The sequence below is a fragment of the Anopheles funestus genome, chromosome 2RL, assembly GCF_943734845.2.
Source record: "Anopheles funestus chromosome 2RL, idAnoFuneDA-416_04, whole genome shotgun sequence".
NCBI classification, from domain to species: domain Eukaryota; kingdom Metazoa; phylum Arthropoda; class Insecta; order Diptera; family Culicidae; genus Anopheles; species Anopheles funestus.
The window spans coordinates 33,048,735-33,065,348 of NC_064598.1; the positions used below are offsets into that span (position 1 = coordinate 33,048,735).

Below are 16,614 nucleotides of genomic sequence, written 5' to 3' on the forward strand. Positions count from 1 at the left end.
ACTGTTTTAATATTTTAATAAATTAATTATATCGCATTTAATGCCTTTTTGAGGATGTTTCGTATTCGATACAAAACGAGTAGAAACCGCCCTATTGTCATCGGCATTTTGACAGTAGTGCAGATATTTTGACAAAAGTATTCGTACAGAATGTATGCTAAATAAAAACATTGTGCTTGAAACACCAAATTTGTGTGAAATTCGTGAAAAATATCGCTTTTCGATCGTAAATCGGGACGTATAATCGGTGCACTACTTTATAACTATACGCAGAGTATATTACATTTCAGCTGTAGTTCCCATTTGCGCGGGTTACGGACGACTGCCCGTCCGTTCGATGATTCAGTTTGTATGAGCATATTATGCTTAATCGGAAATAATCATGAGTTATCCGAAGCAGCTGCACATGGGAGAGCATATTGATGATTTGGAAAGGCTTTACATGAAGCTTCCGCCCGACATTAAGGACCGCGAACTGGACATAATATGCAAATCGGCACGGAAGCTCATCGAGCACAGCGAAAAACACTACATCAACCGGGATGAAGAGCTGGCGTACATTGGATACATGAAGCTGATGAATCTGGTACAGGTCATACGGAAGAATAAGGATTACGCGCGAAAAAAGGAAACGGTCACGAAACTGCTGGGCACGCAGAGTGATTTCAATCGGATTTTCGAGAAGCTGCAAAAATTGAAAGAAAGCCTAGAACATCGGTATCAAGAGCGAGCCCGACAAAAAGGACAAACAATCCCTCCGAAGACTATTGATTTGGGTCAGGAAAAAAGCAATGGATCAGTGGTAGGAAAAGATATAGACACAATAATACCGGCAACCGGACACAAACAAACCGTTACTGCGATGGAACTGCACGGAATGATAAATGATTGTCGAATTAGTATGCTGATAATGGACTGTCGTCCAGTGAAAGATTTCGTTGCGTCTCATTTGCGGTACTCGTACCTGGTTAATGTACCAGAGCATTTACTGGTGGCCGGTATGACCGCCGGCAAGATTAACCATGCACTTCCCGCTGAATCGCGTACACTCTGGTCAAACAGGATGGTGAAGGATCAAGTGGTACTGATGGATTGGAATACGGCCGGGGCACCGGTGAAGGATACGCCCATTTACATTTTGAATTACATCCTATGCCATGTAAGTGTCTTAAGCATGTACGATGAGTGTCGCGAAGGAACTTAACCCACATTTTTGTTCCTTTTTTTACAAACAGTACGATCAGGATATCGAAGATACGAAAATTATTCGACTAGATGGAGGCTATGAAAGCTTCGTGTTGCATTATCCGGCGAGCTGTTTGAATCCTTCCTACCGTCCACCGATGGTTGTGGACGGGTTGGGCGATAACATAGGTATTTGCTTCATAATAATTCATGATATTTTTAGTAGAAAAAGCTTCACAATCCTCTCGCGAATCTGTTTCCCATTTACAGACGATATTGAATATCCGAACATTAGTGACATTCCGATGAAAGAAGAAAGCTTCACGAAGCCTGGTTTTAAGCCTACCATCGATCGTAACAGCAAGGTGGCAGCAGTTACCTTGTACGAAGCACGCAACAAACCACTGGAGGATATTCTAGTCGAACATGAGCAGATACTGGACAAATCGAAACAAAATGCGCTGGAAATTATTAACACCGAAACGGAACTGAAAAATCTCGAAAAGCAACAACCGCCTGAGCCCGGCGCGGATGAAACGCAAGAATCGCTGCTATTCGAAGTGATGCAGCTAAAGGATCGTCAGCGAGATTTTGTAGGTTTTCATGGATACTGGTCAACTTTAGCACAGATATACTAAATGGTTCTGATTTTATAGGAAGCTGAAAAAGCACGCATTTTAGAAGAGGAAGAAAAGTATAAGGAAATGGAAAAGGAACAACAGGAGCGAGGCGAACAAATTTCTACCGAACAAGCGGAACAGCTAGAACGAGAAGCATACGAGCGTAGGTGTGTTGACGCAATTATATATTTTTTTGTTTTCTTCCATATTATACAAATCACTATTTACATTCTTTTTTCTTTTTCCATAGATTGCGCGACAAGGAGCGGGAACAACGAGAGCTGGAAGAAAAATGTCAGCGTTTGGCGCGCGAGCGTGAAGAAAAACTTACGCTAGCCCGTGAGCAAAAGCGGCACCTTAAGGAGAACGTGCCCGAGACAGTAAAACGACCTTATTCCGAGGAAGACCAGGGTCCCAACTCGTACGGCAGCAATGTGATGAGGTTGCCACTGTTTGACCGGTCCGCTAAACCGTTGGCGGACCATAATCACAACTTGCGTATACGTGATCTGGACGTAGTGCAGCGCGACTTTGCACCGGTATATGGAAGCGTGGTGAGTACTAGACACATGGATACGGGTATTGCTTTTGTACGATTTCAACCAAACGCCATCGTTGGGTATATGGTTGTATCGTTGTGCAGAACGTGACCTGGAGGGATTATTATGTGACGCGTAACGATGCATGCGTCGTTATGTGTACGCAACGTGGTTGGTCTCTGTTGAAACTTTCGGTTTCTAATTCGTTTTGGTCAAGCAATGCTAAGAAGACGTGCTATATGTTCTTATGCGAAACATGCTTATGGGTAGACCGATAAAAAGACCTGTTAATCATAGCTGGTGAAGCATCTCAATCACTGGCAAATGTATTCTTCTTTTTTTTACATGAAAATGCTATTCAATTTAATATATTTTTGTATGCTGATGCATGAACTGGTTATCCATTTTTAAATGCCATTCATTCATTTGTAAGCATTTTGAATAAATGCGTAAATAATCTGTGTTCTACAAATAGAAAAAAAGCTTCCTAAACGGAGCTTTTATTCTTTGAAAATCATCAGTAATACAATGAAATCAATGTCCAAAAACAGGAACAGAGACCTTTTAAGAAAACTTACTTCGCTATAGTTAATTTGACATTTAATGCGAAGAAGTGAGAAGAGCTAAACTCCCCCTAAATGCTCTAATTAAACAAGAATTCTATAATTAAAAGATCCACCGATACGAATCTTTCATGATTTGCCTTAAGTATTTATAAACGAAAAAGTAAACATCACTTTCATCTATATATCTCCAGCTGCTATCTCAAGTATCCTTGTTGCCATATCTCAGACCAACGAAACCTAATAATAACGATGCGGTTCCTGTTTTGCTCTTATCCCTGTGCCTTCAATGCGCCTATTATGTCAAAGCGGCGCCGTCCAACTTTTTCCGATACGCGAATTCAATAACAACTTTTGCCAAGAGAGTACTTGACTCATCCCTCAGCAGAGTTGCTCTTCAATGGGTACGTTCCACCAATACCATCCTGGTGGAAGGGCTAGTAAGAGCAGCATAAAAGCGATCTATTGGACGCCTCTACACAGACACACGAAGCATGGTAAATAATAGGAGCATAATTGATGCGCCGAAAATAATGTACCGAAAAAGGAACATTCCAACAACCGCCCGAGGGTTTGAAATCCCCCGGACTGTACGCTATAATTCGGCAAACCGTACACCCTGCTGGATGGTGGTGGTTGTGATGCATTGCAGATGTAGACGAGTAAATTGTCATGCAATTGCTAATGCCGGGTGCGACCGATGCGACATCCAACACCAACGGCAGCATCCTCCCGAATGGTGTGTGTGTGTGTAGTGCCCTTGACAGTGGCATTTCGCAGCTCGTTCGCAATCTCGTTTCCTCATACGTGTTTGTGGGTGTGTGAGTTTTCCGGTCCGGAAGCGGCTCCAACCAAAAAACATCCTTTTGGGGGTTGGGTTTGGGAAATCAAATTTGCGTGTTTGTTATGCTTGTTCCGCTTAAAGTCCTTCGCTACGACCATTCGACACGGATTTGTTTGTAGCTATACCATTATTTAATCAGTAATGTTTACGATTTCAATTGGAAACGAAAGCTTTCCCTAGTTTGGCTGTTACCAATGGAGACGCCTGGTGGTTGACGCATAATGATAAATCAAGCTTTCTTTTTCAAATTTCATATTTTGTAACAAAAATGAAAATTTTAACCTCTCTTCTCATTAAGTTATTAAAATGTATATAATTAATTGTGCAAAAACAATTCTGCTTGTTTTTTTTATTTCTTTTTCTTGCAATACCATTTCTATGGAATTGTCTTTCCTTTGGTGCCACACGTAAACTGGCGCTTACAAATCTGTTGCAACCGGGCCACGAGCCACTAAAAGCCGGGGGGGTTCAGTGGGATGGTAAATCGGTGGGTATTAGACACACACGCTTTTTACGCAGCCCACGTGTATCCAACGTAAACCGACTACCGGTTACAACCGGAGTACGAAAAAGCTCTACGCATTGCTTTTGTACTGTTTATACTACTCCTCCACGGAAAACACCCCAACTGCGACTCTACTTACCTTCTTCACTGCAGCAATGTCCCCGGAAATGAGTTGAGGCTTTCCAGAAAACACGTTGCACCGCCGTACGTCGAGGGACAAAATTCCACAACCTGCTGGTCTACGGTATATGTGTGATTCCCCTCTGTTCTCTCTCTCTCTCTCTCTCTCTCTCTCTATCGTTTGTTTGCTATCCTTTGCTCAGCGTTCCCGTGTAGCCAGACAGGTCCGTTGGCCGTAACATTCAGCCGGTACGATGTTTACCGTATATTGTGCTGCAGCACCATGGCAATGACTTTTGTTTTGGCCATGTGTCGGCATCGTTCGTGTTCTGTGCCGATTCTTGTCAATTAGTGGAGTCTAGTGCATGGAAGACGGGTTTTATGTTTTTTTTCCAAAACCCGTGCAAAAAACACAAGAGAGTTTTTGCCGGAAAGCTGCTCTCCAAACTCTCTTCAGTTTTGTCATCGGGAATCCTTTCGGCTTCGGTCGAACAACGAAGCAGTTCGACATACCGGATCATGGCGAATGTTTGACGGCGCACTCCAGTACGTTAGTTCGTTCATGTCGCCGGTGGTGAAACGTGGTCCCTGACACTTCTCAGCACCGCAACTAATTGAGCCACAACAACACAGGCAGGTCGTTTTGTCGGAACGGTTTTCATATTTGTTCGACTATTTTTCCATCGGTGCTGCTTTGTGATTGTGTTCGTATGTGTTAGTATTATTGCCACTAGCCACTTTCGGTGGTGTAGCCCTTTTTAGTGGTTTGGTGAACGATTGAGCGAAGGAAGGGAAGAAATCAAATTCTTTCGCGCGGAAAACTGAAACTTTTCTTTCTCTTCATTAACGCGTCGTTCGGTGCGCGCGCGTGTATGGTGACGGGATTTTCTTTTTGTGTGTTTTACTTGTTTTCAAATAGACCAAATCAATACACAAGCTGTGTGCGTATGTGCAACCATAAAAAGAAATAAAACTACACAAACGCGTCGTTTGATGGTCAGCGATATGAGCGAAGAAGGGGTGAAGATTACTGACGTTGTTTAATTGTGACCGCTCGGTACAATGTTGTGACCGTTAGTACGGCTTACGACGAAAGCTTTCCCTTAGCCAGGACGAAAGGGGATTAAGACGGCATAATTTAACATTAAGAGTCATTTAAAAAAAAGTTCGTGCCTTCTTGTGTGTTTGTGGTGTAGTGTACCGGTGGTGGTGCTGATTGACTAAAACTACCAACATAAGCTGTCCCATATTCCGGCCAATCGGTTGAACCCAACTGCAATGAGAACTGGTGCGGGTGCTGATTGTTATTTGATTTTATCGCGTTACCCAAACGCATCAGCCTTAGCGTCATCGTCAGCATTGGATGGGTCTATGAGATTAACGACAAACCAACGATCATCAGTAAGAAGCAGCTCGGCATCTACACTTGATTGGGAAGCAGCTAAACTTGCTCGTCACGCATACCTCAAGTGCCAAAGCAGCAGACTCACTCTAGCCATCGAAATTCACCACTGGAACTAGACGGAATATAGAAACAAAGGATTAGCCACTAGACCACCACAACAAAAAGGTTAAAAAATACATACCAAAAAATACAGAAAACCTCGCAGTCAACCACAAATGGTCTAAAGTTAGCGTAAAGTGTGTCATGCGCTAGAAACGCTACAACTAATCATACAGGGAAAAAAAGTCTTTCGTGCTTACCGAGCACCGAAACACCTTTTTTTATTGTTACGGAAAGTTTCCCCGGTTTGAAGATACCAAACCACCATATCCAGCAAGATGGTCGTTGTCGCAGGTTATAAAATAAAGCTTCCACACTATCATCAGCTTATCCCTTATAAAAAGGTATGTAAACGCAATGGTATGAGGTGAAAGTAATCGGATATAGCTAAGCCATCTCTGTTGTTGTAAACTTTCTTCTATATAAAAGCACCATATAAAACAGTACTTAATTTCTGGTTACTTTTTATATTGTCACTTTCAAAGCTTCAAAGCGTTGCAATGTGTTTTTTTTTGTTCATCAACCTCCTTACCCTTAGCTATCAATCCATCTCTTCATTCGTGTTTATCGCTTCGAAATTAAACAGAGTGGTAAAATTTATCACACCCTATCATCTTTCGCAATTCCCTCCCACACCCCCCCAAAAAGGTGTGTTGAATTCACAGCGCAAAACCGGATAGCATTAGAACTTCACCATATAGCGTGACATCAGCTCGTGAAAAGTAAATTACCTTTCGTTTGGTTTTTATCATGTCTCTCTGTTTCGCTGTGTTCTGCTGAACGTTTGCACCAAATGGGACAGCTTTCGGGAGGGCACAAGCCTGCCATATTTTGGCGGGCAAATGGCCACTGAATTGCGTCCTTCTCCAGGGATCACCCATGGGAGGGAGAGGGGTTGAAGGCCATCCGCCCGGTTTGAATAAGGTGCAATGGAACGAGCTTTGTTTTCAATTCTCTCCCCCCAAAATGGCCAGTATGCAGGCTGGAAAGAATCCAACAAGGTATGCAGATATTTATGTGTATATCATTAATTAACATTTGCCAGCGTGAGCGTGATGAGCCTTGCTGCTGGGTCGTGGCTTCGGGGAATTAATAATGGCAAATATCCTTTGATGTCATGTTTGCGTGATTATTTGCGTGAACATTTAAATACAGCCAACGGTTTTATTTAAAATAATATTTGTTTTGGAAGAGCATACAAGCAATTGTTTAACACATAGCATATGTACAAATAGCTAAAACCCTATTAATAGTAACAATTTGAATTTCGAAAGGGAAAAAAAACCCGAACGAAGGAAAACCCGTATGACCGGAAAATGAACATCTGTCAGCAGGCTGTCGGCACGCTTCCTGGTTTGGTGCTATTTAAGCCTGCTTGCGACTGTGTCTGAGTGTGCCACCTACAGACGGGTCGTATTGGGGTTATCCATTACTGCACCAAATGGTCTGCACGCTCTGTCTCGGTCGTCGTGGAAGCAAGAAAGTGCGGAAGAAACTTTTCCTCTACTTAACGGTGGGGCCCACCGTGTGGGTTGCCACTGTCATTTTCACTCGCACCCGCGGATTAGACGATTGACGCCGTTCGGCAACAAAATAGGACTTGTACTTGTCCGTATGACGTAGTGCATACAATCGGACGAACTTCCTGGTAGGAGGTACCACGCCGTACCCGCTGAAGGTTGAAGGGAGAACGATTTAATTATTCATCAGCACAAAGTAGACAGCTAAGCTATTTTTAATAAAATTGTTTTTGCACGTAACTGGAACCCTGGTGGGGCTCTTGAGGTGTACAAAATATACTGATAATGCGCCTTACTTTTTTGTGCCTCCCGATGATGCAGGGGTTGCTTTTTGCCAATGCAAATCCATGCTGCGCGGCTGCCAGATCGAGTGGAAAAGCCTTCCGTGTAGACGGCATGCACAAATCGGCGTCATGGGTCCCCATTTGTGCCGTATGAGGAGAAGGGTATGAGATTGTGATATTTTTCGTTCACTCTCTGAAGATGGATGACCGACAACAACAGCCAACAAGCGAAACAATGGAGAAGAAATTGAACGAAGTGTGTGGGGTTTGGGAATGATTTTTCATGAAAAACAAAAGTTTTCTTTTCTCTCCCCGTCCCTTCGAGTTATGTAGTTGAAAGGGTTTTGTTTTCTTCTATCCAATTTACTTTACTGCACGATAGCATGCCGTTTTTCGGCAGATGTATGTTATTCGATAAGGATACAGTAGTAAGGGGTGATTTTTGTTTTTTTTTCTTCTTCTGTTGAAGTGGGCAACAAAGGGTGGTGGATTACCATAAGAAAAGGAAGAAAATAATGCTACGACCGGGCACTATCCGCTGAGCCTGAGAAATGGAAGAACAAGATTTTCTTGGCTATATAATGGTCCTGTTACGAAAAGCCGGGAAATGGTAAAAGGAGTTAATGGCAGAGTAATTGATTCTTTCTTAGCGTTTGTTTGTTATATAGTGCCTTGAACCTTTTTACCTAGCTCTCATGGTCGTTTATTCCATTTAATGTTCTAGTAAAGGATTTTAGAAGATTTGCCGATACTTTTACTTCTAAAATGAATGAACTCTTTAAATAGTTTTTTTGGTCAAATTATTACTGTAGTATTTTGTGTTTTTTATTTGTAAAAAAAACATCCTAAAAAGATTTACCACCTAAGAAAACATCTTGGGACACGTCAAGCTTCCTTTTAAAGCTGATCACATGTAGTTGCAAAACTAAGAAATCGATCGATTATTACTCAACATACGGTGAGCAATCCATTTCTTCACAGCGTTTTGCGCTGCCAAACGTGCCAAAGGTTCTGTTTTGAATATGGATTTTTTTCTAATAGTTTAATTTAATTACTCGCGAGCACAAAACGCATCACGAATGGTGGAGAAAGTACACACAGTGAGCGGATTACACGAGTTCTTGTCATTTGGGTTTTGCTTGTCTTTCCGCCGTAGCCGTCTTGTGCTCAAGAAGGCTGCTTCTTGACCGCGTTAGAAGTCAAGTGCAGACGTTGGAAGAATGTGCTGCATTTGCATATTTGTTTTTGTAGTTTTCCCTCCCACAAAGTAGCCGTTCCTACCCTCGGAAGCGTGCTGTATGTCGTTGGAGAGCGCTTTCGAAGAGTTAAAAATGGAATCAAAGTAAAAATGGCAAAATGTCGTGCATGCCAAAGCCGTAGCTTGTTTTTACAATTATATACTCACACGATTGGTCATTCTTCATTTCTTTATTTTCCAACAGGGACGTGGACTAACCGGGTTAAAGAATCTGGGTAATACCTGCTATATGAACAGCATACTACAGTGCCTCAGCAATACGTACTTTTTGAATGAATTCTTCCACGATCCATCGTTCAAGATGCACCTCAATCGGTGAGTATGATTGACAAATTTATGCATACGGAAAGGATTTGATACCCTTAACCGACTCCACTGCTGTGTGCTGTAACATCGGTTATGTATGCGTTTTTTCCTCTTTCTTATCCTTCTCCATTTATCGTTACTTTCTCCCCTTTCATCAGCAACAATAAAACGCAAGGAAAAATCGGCGAAGAGGTAGCCGCCGTCATCAAGGCACTCTGGACGGGACAGTACAAGTGCATTGCGAGTAAAAATTTACGGGTAAGTTACTATTATCCTACGGTACCTAAGCCTAAGCCGACAGGTGCGATGGTTCGTGTTTCGCTTAATTTATGATGCAAATTGTAGTAACCGTTTTGCTTATGTCGAGAGTTTGCTACGTATAGGTACCCCAAAGGGTTGAACTTGAGACGGAACCAAGCGTAAGGTATAAAGTAATTAGCTTACTCACTGGTTACGAACACCAGTACACGTGTAATGGAGACGTGAACTTGAATTGAATGAATTATGTATGGATAATATGAACGGTACTATCCTTGAAATTAGGAAGAAATCGTTACATGAACGAATGACCAATGTATTATAAATTCTCGTTCTTTTGTTATTTAAATTACACCATGGTTTACGATTGAAAATCCAACGAACCGGTATAACGTTGTAATGTTCTCGATATAGGGTTAAAGGATTTGTGTTTGTTTGTGTTAAATTAATCGCCAGATTATCCATCGTATGACACGTTGTCATAAATAAAGCCGTTTAATCTTGTTATCGCCATTGAGTGTACTGTTTGTGGCGCCTTTTAAATAATACCGCTGTTGAGGCAAACAATCTCAGCGTCATAAGACTCAACGTTACGATAAAATTTAAGCTAAGCGCTATGGTTGAAGGTAGTAACGTTTGTGTACGTTTCCCTACTTGCAGTACGTCGTTGGACAGTACGAGCGACAGTTTGGTGGTATCGAGCAGCAGGATTCACACGAGTTTCTCACCATACTTATGGATTGGTTACACTCCGATCTGCAAACGAAACAGATGCAGGTAAAATAAATACACGACCGCAATAGTTTGTCACTTTCAATGGATTGAATGAAATTTCCTTTCCTCTAGATATCAACCAGCCTCGATCAGATGCCACCGTCGGAGAAGGCGTGGATAGAGCATTTTAAGGGCAAGGGCAGCTACATATCGGAGCTGTTCTATGGACAAATCAAAAGTACGGTCAAGTGCACCCGTTGCCACAAGGAGAGTGCCACCTACGAGTCCTTCTCGAATCTGAGCCTGGAGCTACCGCAAGATTCGAATATCTGTTACTTGGAGGTAAGTTTGTATAGAATTCTTCCTATTTTTTTTACTTTATTCGTCTTTACTTACGATGTGTGATATCCACTTCAGAACTGTCTCGATATGTACTTTAACGGAGAGGAGGTACGCGGATGGCACTGTCCAAAGTGCAAAAGCAATCAGGATGCGATCAAAAAGTTAGACATCTCCCGACTACCATCGATATTAGTAGTGCACTTTAAGCGGTTTTACGCCGATCCGGACACGATGGCGACGGTTTACCGGAAGAAGCAAACGCTCGTCAAGTTTCCGCTGAGCGAACTGAACATGACGCGCTACCTGGCCCGGACTGAGGTGAACCGCAACAAACGGCTAACGACGTTCCGCTACCATCTGTACGGTGTTTCGAACCATTACGGTTCGATGGAGAGTGGTCACTATACCGCATTCTGTTTGAACAATATACATCAAAAGTAAGCATTAGCGTGTTGCGTTGCTCGCAGTAAGGATATATCTTATATAGTAATAATGGTCCGCTTTCCGTTACAGATGGTTCAAATTCGATGATTACAACGTGTCCAGCATTGATGCGTCCGATGTGCAAGCTAGTGCTGCGTACATTCTTTTCTACTCCTGCTTACCCGATCGGCCACAGTCCGATGTGCGATAGGAGAAAGGGTGTTAAGCGCTTCCCCACAAGAAGCAAACAATAGCACACACACTCACACAGAAACGAACTAATACATTTGTGTCCCATTCGTTGGTTGATCGGTGCATGATCAGCTAGGAGTTAAGACTTGAGGATGTTCAAAAGGACGATAATGTTAATGTTTACTTTTCGGCGAAGAGGAAATAACAGATGAAACCGAGATAATGAAACAAGGGGGGGGGGGCAAACCGGGAGCTACCACCACTACCACTTCGAAGGATGTATGTAAGGAATAATTATGTTTGGTATTGAAACGAAATGGATATGATTCGGTGCAGTGCAGGCAAGCATATATATATATATAAACTGTGCATCTAATATATTGATAACATTATTACTACTACTACTACTACTACTACTACTACTACTGTGATGGCCAATCAAAAACAGAAGGAGGAACAAACTACAACAAACGACTGGATGTGCGATAAAGAACGAACGGGATAAGTTATGTAGGATGATATAAAAGCAAAGCTAAATGAATTTTTTGATAATATGACTGCAGTGTAAGGTTTGATAGTGAACCGACGTGGGCGGATATAGAGCAGAAAAACGACTACTGTTTAGGTTACTGTGTATCTTGATGAAGGTATACCTCTATATAAAAGAAGGAACAGTGGTTTATATATATAGATAAACGATGATGATATGTTAAAAGCTACGAGCATATTTTTGCAAACAAATATATGAAGTAGTCCAAGCGGATGGACTTGATTCTATATTTTATGCTGCTTCTTTACCCAATCAGCCCAACGTGAGAAAAAGTAAACGAAAAAATAACACTATTTTTATTTTTCAATAATTCACTCATTTCGTATATTTATACATTATTATAATGCATTTCTGATCAATGTGCCTGCCGCCCATTTTTGGGCCAAAACGGCTCACGAGCGCTAGTAGCTGCTTGATGATCTTGTCGATCATCATTCAACGATAATATGCCATTATAGCACCGTGGTTCTGTCCGGGTATGTGTAAAGTCTTGTCGTAGTATTTAAATATGATTTGATTTTAGCTTGTTTCGCACCTTCATTGCAATGTGTGTTACACAGTCTCTCGTAATATGTGTACTTCAATATCGTTTCAGATTGATCGTTTAATTCTACAAACGATTCTCATACGATCGCCTTGTTTTCTCGCTCTGACGTTTAAGTCAACCAGATGTTTAATAGTATCATAGAGATTGATAAAATACATGTGTAAGAAAATATTACACACAAAGAAATGAATTTATCGCTACCAGAAGAAAGCTACCAGTTTAAATGGAAAGCGGAACACATATGGCAGTAGGCGAAAAGTATAACTTATGCTTTAGTTTCGACGGGTTTTTTTTCACTTCCTTTTTTGTTCCCTTATAGTAGAGAGTTTGGTCCCTCGCACCTTTCTACCAAATTTGACTAAAGGGTGAGGGAAATTTTGCTTTCTACTTTGTCTCGCAACAACGTTACAATGCTGATACACAAACTGCATTGCGGGAATGACTAGAAAAATGAAGTAAAATAGTTAGTGTAGATCGTGTCTAATCAACACCCGTCCTGGAAATACTATGCTATCTTACGCAAGCGTCTTACCACGATACTAATGATGTGTTTAGTTGTTATTATAAATTCAACATTTTGAAACGTTTTGCACTAATTTAGTTGAATAAACACTAAGCGAATTAGTGTAATTTCAATATCGTAGAAAAAAGGGCATTATAACTAAAAAAATCGCTTCACAGTTACGATTTCCTTCAAACTGAAAGCTCTTCGGTGGAAGAATTAATTTGTGTTGATTCACCCTGCAATCGTCCATCGCTGGGATGTACCCTTACGCCAGCTGGCAATCCGTCCACTCCGGTCGTGTTTCCGTTTAGTTGAGAATTTGTGGGACAGATCTCAGTCAGTATGACTACCTCGTACGGACTGCAGTCGGAAAGGTGTAGAACGGAGCACAGCCAACCGTAAAATCCCTTCTCGATGTCCGCTATTTCGTTGAGCCATGTTCTAAAATGGAAACTGATCTGTCGGATGCCGGCGTACAGTGCAAGCCCAACCGTGCACAGTACAATGCCGAGCGGGTAGGCCAGAATGAGTAGGGGCGACATTAGCAGCTTATGGCAGTATGATCGCTCCTCGTTAAAGTATGTAAACATGTTATACCAAGTCACGGTGCCCATGTAAAATGAATAGATACCGGTCGTAAAAGTCACGAACGGCAGACAGATGAGCGAAAGCAGTAGAATGTGCACACCAGTCCGAAGGGTACAGCAGCTCCGATCGTTTCGGTTCGACTCGCCATGTACGGCAAGTGCCTGCTTGCTAATCTGCTCCAGCTCTTCGCGGGAAATGTTAAGCTGCACGTCGATCGATTGTCCCTTTTTGCGTCCGCGCTTGATCGTACCCGTCATCGTAAGATAGTTGTCGGTGGATGATGCATACGAACGGTTCGTATTGTACCGCTCAAGACTTTGCTGGTCCAGGTCCGCATTAAGGACACTCGTTTCACCCGATTCCAAATCTTCATAGTTGCAGATTGCGGACGGTGAACGACGCCGACCGATTTCGTCCAAATCGGTGCGAATGTTGACACGTTTCTTTGACCGCTTCGAACCACTGCCTCCGGTAAGCAGTTCGGCCGATTTGCTTGACTTTCGGTCGAGACTACTTTCGGAAATGCTGCTCGGCGTTACGGTTGAACTATCCTTGAGTGGATGAAAGTTTTGCAATTCGTTCAAATCATCTTCATCTTCGTTGGTACCGTTCGATGTCGGTCCTTTACTGTTGGAGTTTATCTCGATGATTTCTTCACTATTCCATCGCTTGTTTCTTCTACAGTCTTCACGTTCCGGCGTCAAATCCCATTCTTTGCGCGTACCCTGTAGGAAAAGAGAATACCTTTAGGGATCTTTCCTAAACGGATTTCATATGCCAACCAAGAGAAAAGAGTAAATTTTACCGGTCCCGATCAAAACAAACATCCTTATCCTAAACACCAACACATGGACCATCCTGCACGTCAAAACAATCGTACTAATACTATGACACTATCGCGAAGAAAGGATATTCGATGCAATAACAAAAGCAACAAGATGACCCACCCCACAAAGACGCTAACCATTTCGTAGCGCTATGAGCGTCTTATTTCGATCGTACACTTGCCTGTATGTTGACGATGTGGTCAATATGATTGCCAAGGTTAGATTTCTTTCCTGTTTGCCGTTTTCTCGGCGGGATAAAAACAGGAAACTCACTCTGGCCACCGCCTAAATGTCGGTTTGGAGACGGTTGCTGCTGTTGTTGCGTCCGGACGATCATATCATCCGTCGTTAGGCCGACCATTTTTAGTTGTATCACTGGGAATATTGTTTAATTACGTTACAAAATATCATTTCAGCATGATATGGCACTATCAGAAACGTAAAAGATTGTGAACAGTTTTGCGAAACGATCCTTGCTGAATGTCCTGTACAATTCCTGTCAAATGCATGGGTAAGCGAAGCCAACCCGCAACAGACAGGCGCAATGGGGTGCGACTCGGATATACCCGGTGAAAGAACACAAGGACCAATTTTAAAAAATCCATGGTTGCGACTTCACAATTGTGTGGTTTTACTGTTTTGTTTCACGATCAATCATTCTATTCATATCTTCACGTGCTCTGTCGTGATGATCTTACGTTGCTATATAGCAACGGGTTCGATCGATAGTCAAAACAGCCGTTTAACACCCTTCATTGTTTCAATATGTGCAACAAAAACAATTTAACTATTCATTTAATTTATTTCGTTGCTTTTTACATAATTTCCATATCGTTTTATATTCCAAACGGTATTTAGAAACAATAGGAAAATAATTTAAATTTAAATCAACGAAACCACATTAAATTGGCAACACTGTCAAGCGCTACTGTCAGTTCTGATTTGTTTACGTTTAGTCCAAATTAAAGTTATCAATAAACAAACGATTTAGAAAATAGTTCAAGTGTACAGCAAACTGGATCCACACAATATGCGTAATTCCACACAATACTCTTCCCTAATAAAAGAGCAACGGCAACTGAAGAAAACTGAAACCATACTCAAATCAATGATCGATAAAATCAACCACGAATTGAACCAACTGGTGGTAAGATATCGTATCTACATTTCTTGACGTTCGTCGCAAAGCCGGTTACTTTTGTAACAAGACCCTTCTTCACACAGGTTGAGGAGCTGCAAATTAAATCCCGCGATATACAACTTAGCGTTGAAACAGCAACTGCTAAAACTGTTAAACCAGTTCCTCTGATGGATGTGGCCACATGCAGCACGAAAGAAATCAATCAACAAACGCTAAATCTAGAAGTGCAGGACGAACGAATACTGAAGTCATTGGAAGAATCTGAGGAGGAACTGTAGTTCGATGATATGATGAAATCTTATGAGTACTATTTGAATTTGAAAACTACTTTTGTACTATGTTTTGCACTATATAGCCATATTTACTTATAAATTTAACAGTTATCATTGCAGTGAGTTTGTCTTTCGTGGAAAAATACTGCAACGATACATAACTGATTACTGCGCCGTTTCGGGTTTCCCCGTACCGGTGTCCGTTTTCTCTCCTTCCGGCGGTTTTTCCTCCTTCAGTTCCTGATCTATTCGTTCTTTAGCGCGGAAAACTTTAGATTGTAGATAAAACGATCCTCCCTTGGATTTATCGTTCACGGTGAATAAGTGTTCGTAGTTTTTCTTCACCTCTTCTGGGTCGAGCTTCGTTACGTTGAGGATTTGCTGTGCCTCTTCAAGGGTCATGCCTACCGGAAAGATGAGAAAGAACACGTGTAAGCGCATGATTATAGTGAGCGTTATGATTTTACGTTACCCGTCCTTAGGTTAGCCGCAGCTCGATCTTGACCCTTTTGTCCACCACCGGCACGTTTTGCCGCTTCTTGGGAGGCAGCTATCTCCTGCTTAAGTGCTCGCGTGAATGCCTTTCCTATGATTTGGCCACCAAGCACGATAATTTGGGCTATATATTTTGCCATATTGATGTTGCGTTTCCCACTCGTTCAAGTGAAAGTTAATTGCTGAATTCTTAACTAAATCTTGCAATTGGCAAAAACTTTGCTGTAAATTAACACAATTTCATCATTTTTTCGGTTCCTCCGGATCCTCGAGAATTTTAGAAACAAAACATGAGTTACACAACAAACTATTGACAGGTGTCAAACTTCGAGCACAGCGGCTGCTCATCAATAAAATATTGGTCAGCTAATTATCTCTTGTACTGTTTTCCTAACTACTGCTATTTATTCAATAAAGAAATGATTCAGTTTTCGCTTTCATTGATATTTCCATAATTTTACAAAAGCAGTTATGAGCAATACGGTGGCGATTACACCATTCTCAACCCCTGT

At 41.8% G+C, this 16,614-nt stretch overlaps 4 protein-coding genes across 6 annotated transcripts; 2 read left to right on the forward strand and 2 right to left on the reverse strand.

Moving 5' to 3' along the window:
* Nucleotides 1–105: 105 nt before the first annotated feature.
* On the forward strand, nucleotides 106–11,954 carry LOC125764144 (ubiquitin carboxyl-terminal hydrolase 8). 2 transcript variants are annotated; one of them, XM_049428054.1, is made up of 11 exons: nucleotides 106–1,159; nucleotides 1,236–1,374; nucleotides 1,456–1,778; nucleotides 1,842–1,972; nucleotides 2,056–2,359; nucleotides 9,127–9,257; nucleotides 9,407–9,506; nucleotides 10,167–10,283; nucleotides 10,353–10,562; nucleotides 10,638–10,999; nucleotides 11,076–11,954. In XM_049428054.1, the coding sequence occupies exons 1-11, from the start codon at nucleotides 383–385 to the stop codon at nucleotides 11,194–11,196; spliced, it is 2,715 nt and encodes a 904-aa protein (XP_049284011.1). In that variant the 5' UTR covers nucleotides 106–382; the 3' UTR covers nucleotides 11,197–11,954. The 2 variants fall into 2 exon arrangements, with proteins under 2 accessions (XP_049284011.1, XP_049284012.1); XM_049428055.1 differs by lacking the exons at nucleotides 106–1,159; nucleotides 1,236–1,374; nucleotides 1,456–1,778; nucleotides 1,842–1,972; nucleotides 2,056–2,359 and adding an exon at nucleotides 4,684–6,224.
* Nucleotides 11,955–11,966: 12 nt separating this feature from the next.
* Nucleotides 11,967–14,877, reverse strand: LOC125764150 (transmembrane protein 169). 2 transcript variants are annotated; one of them, XM_049428067.1, is made up of 2 exons: nucleotides 14,376–14,877; nucleotides 11,967–14,092 (listed from the first exon to the last, which is right to left on the reverse strand). In XM_049428067.1, the coding sequence occupies exons 1-2, from the start codon at nucleotides 14,553–14,555 to the stop codon at nucleotides 12,968–12,970; spliced, it is 1,305 nt and encodes a 434-aa protein (XP_049284024.1). In that variant the 5' UTR covers nucleotides 14,556–14,877; the 3' UTR covers nucleotides 11,967–12,967. The 2 variants fall into 2 exon arrangements, with proteins under 2 accessions (XP_049284024.1, XP_049284025.1); XM_049428068.1 differs by lacking the exon at nucleotides 14,376–14,877 and adding an exon at nucleotides 14,150–14,369.
* Nucleotides 14,878–15,182: 305 nt separating this feature from the next.
* Nucleotides 15,183–15,726, forward strand: LOC125764158 (uncharacterized). Its single transcript, XM_049428078.1, has 2 exons — nucleotides 15,183–15,341; nucleotides 15,419–15,726. The coding sequence occupies exons 1-2, from the start codon at nucleotides 15,225–15,227 to the stop codon at nucleotides 15,611–15,613; spliced, it is 312 nt and encodes a 103-aa protein (XP_049284035.1). The 5' UTR covers nucleotides 15,183–15,224; the 3' UTR covers nucleotides 15,614–15,726.
* Nucleotides 15,672–16,436, reverse strand: LOC125764157 (mitochondrial import inner membrane translocase subunit Tim16). Its single transcript, XM_049428077.1, has 2 exons — nucleotides 16,080–16,436; nucleotides 15,672–16,011 (listed from the first exon to the last, which is right to left on the reverse strand). Exons 1-2 carry the CDS (start codon nucleotides 16,240–16,242, stop codon nucleotides 15,773–15,775), a joined length of 402 nt encoding a protein of 133 aa, XP_049284034.1. The 5' UTR covers nucleotides 16,243–16,436; the 3' UTR covers nucleotides 15,672–15,772.
* Between the last annotated feature and the right edge of the window lie 178 nt (nucleotides 16,437–16,614).

Coding starts and splice junctions, on each gene's coding strand:
- LOC125764144 (XM_049428054.1), top strand. CDS start 383: ATGAGTTATCCGAAGCAGCTGCACATGGGAGAGCATATTGATGATTTG. Junction 9,258..9,406: donor TTCAAGATGCACCTCAATCG/GTGAGTATGATT, acceptor CCCTTTCATCAG/CAACAATAAAACGCAAGGAA. Junction 9,507..10,166: donor TTGCGAGTAAAAATTTACGG/GTAAGTTACTAT, acceptor CCCTACTTGCAG/TACGTCGTTGGACAGTACGA.
- LOC125764150 (XM_049428067.1), bottom strand. CDS start 14,555: ATGGTCGGCCTAACGACGGATGATATGATCGTCCGGACGCAACAACAG. Junction 14,093..14,375: donor ACCACATCGTCAACATACAG/GCAAGTGTACGA, acceptor CTTTTCCTACAG/GGTACGCGCAAAGAATGGGA.
- LOC125764158 (XM_049428078.1), top strand. CDS start 15,225: ATGCGTAATTCCACACAATACTCTTCCCTAATAAAAGAGCAACGGCAA. Junction 15,342..15,418: donor ACGAATTGAACCAACTGGTG/GTAAGATATCGT, acceptor TTCTTCACACAG/GTTGAGGAGCTGCAAATTAA.
- LOC125764157 (XM_049428077.1), bottom strand. CDS start 16,242: ATGGCAAAATATATAGCCCAAATTATCGTGCTTGGTGGCCAAATCATA. Junction 16,012..16,079: donor TGCGGCTAACCTAAGGACGG/GTAACGTAAAAT, acceptor TCTTTCCGGTAG/GCATGACCCTTGAAGAGGCA.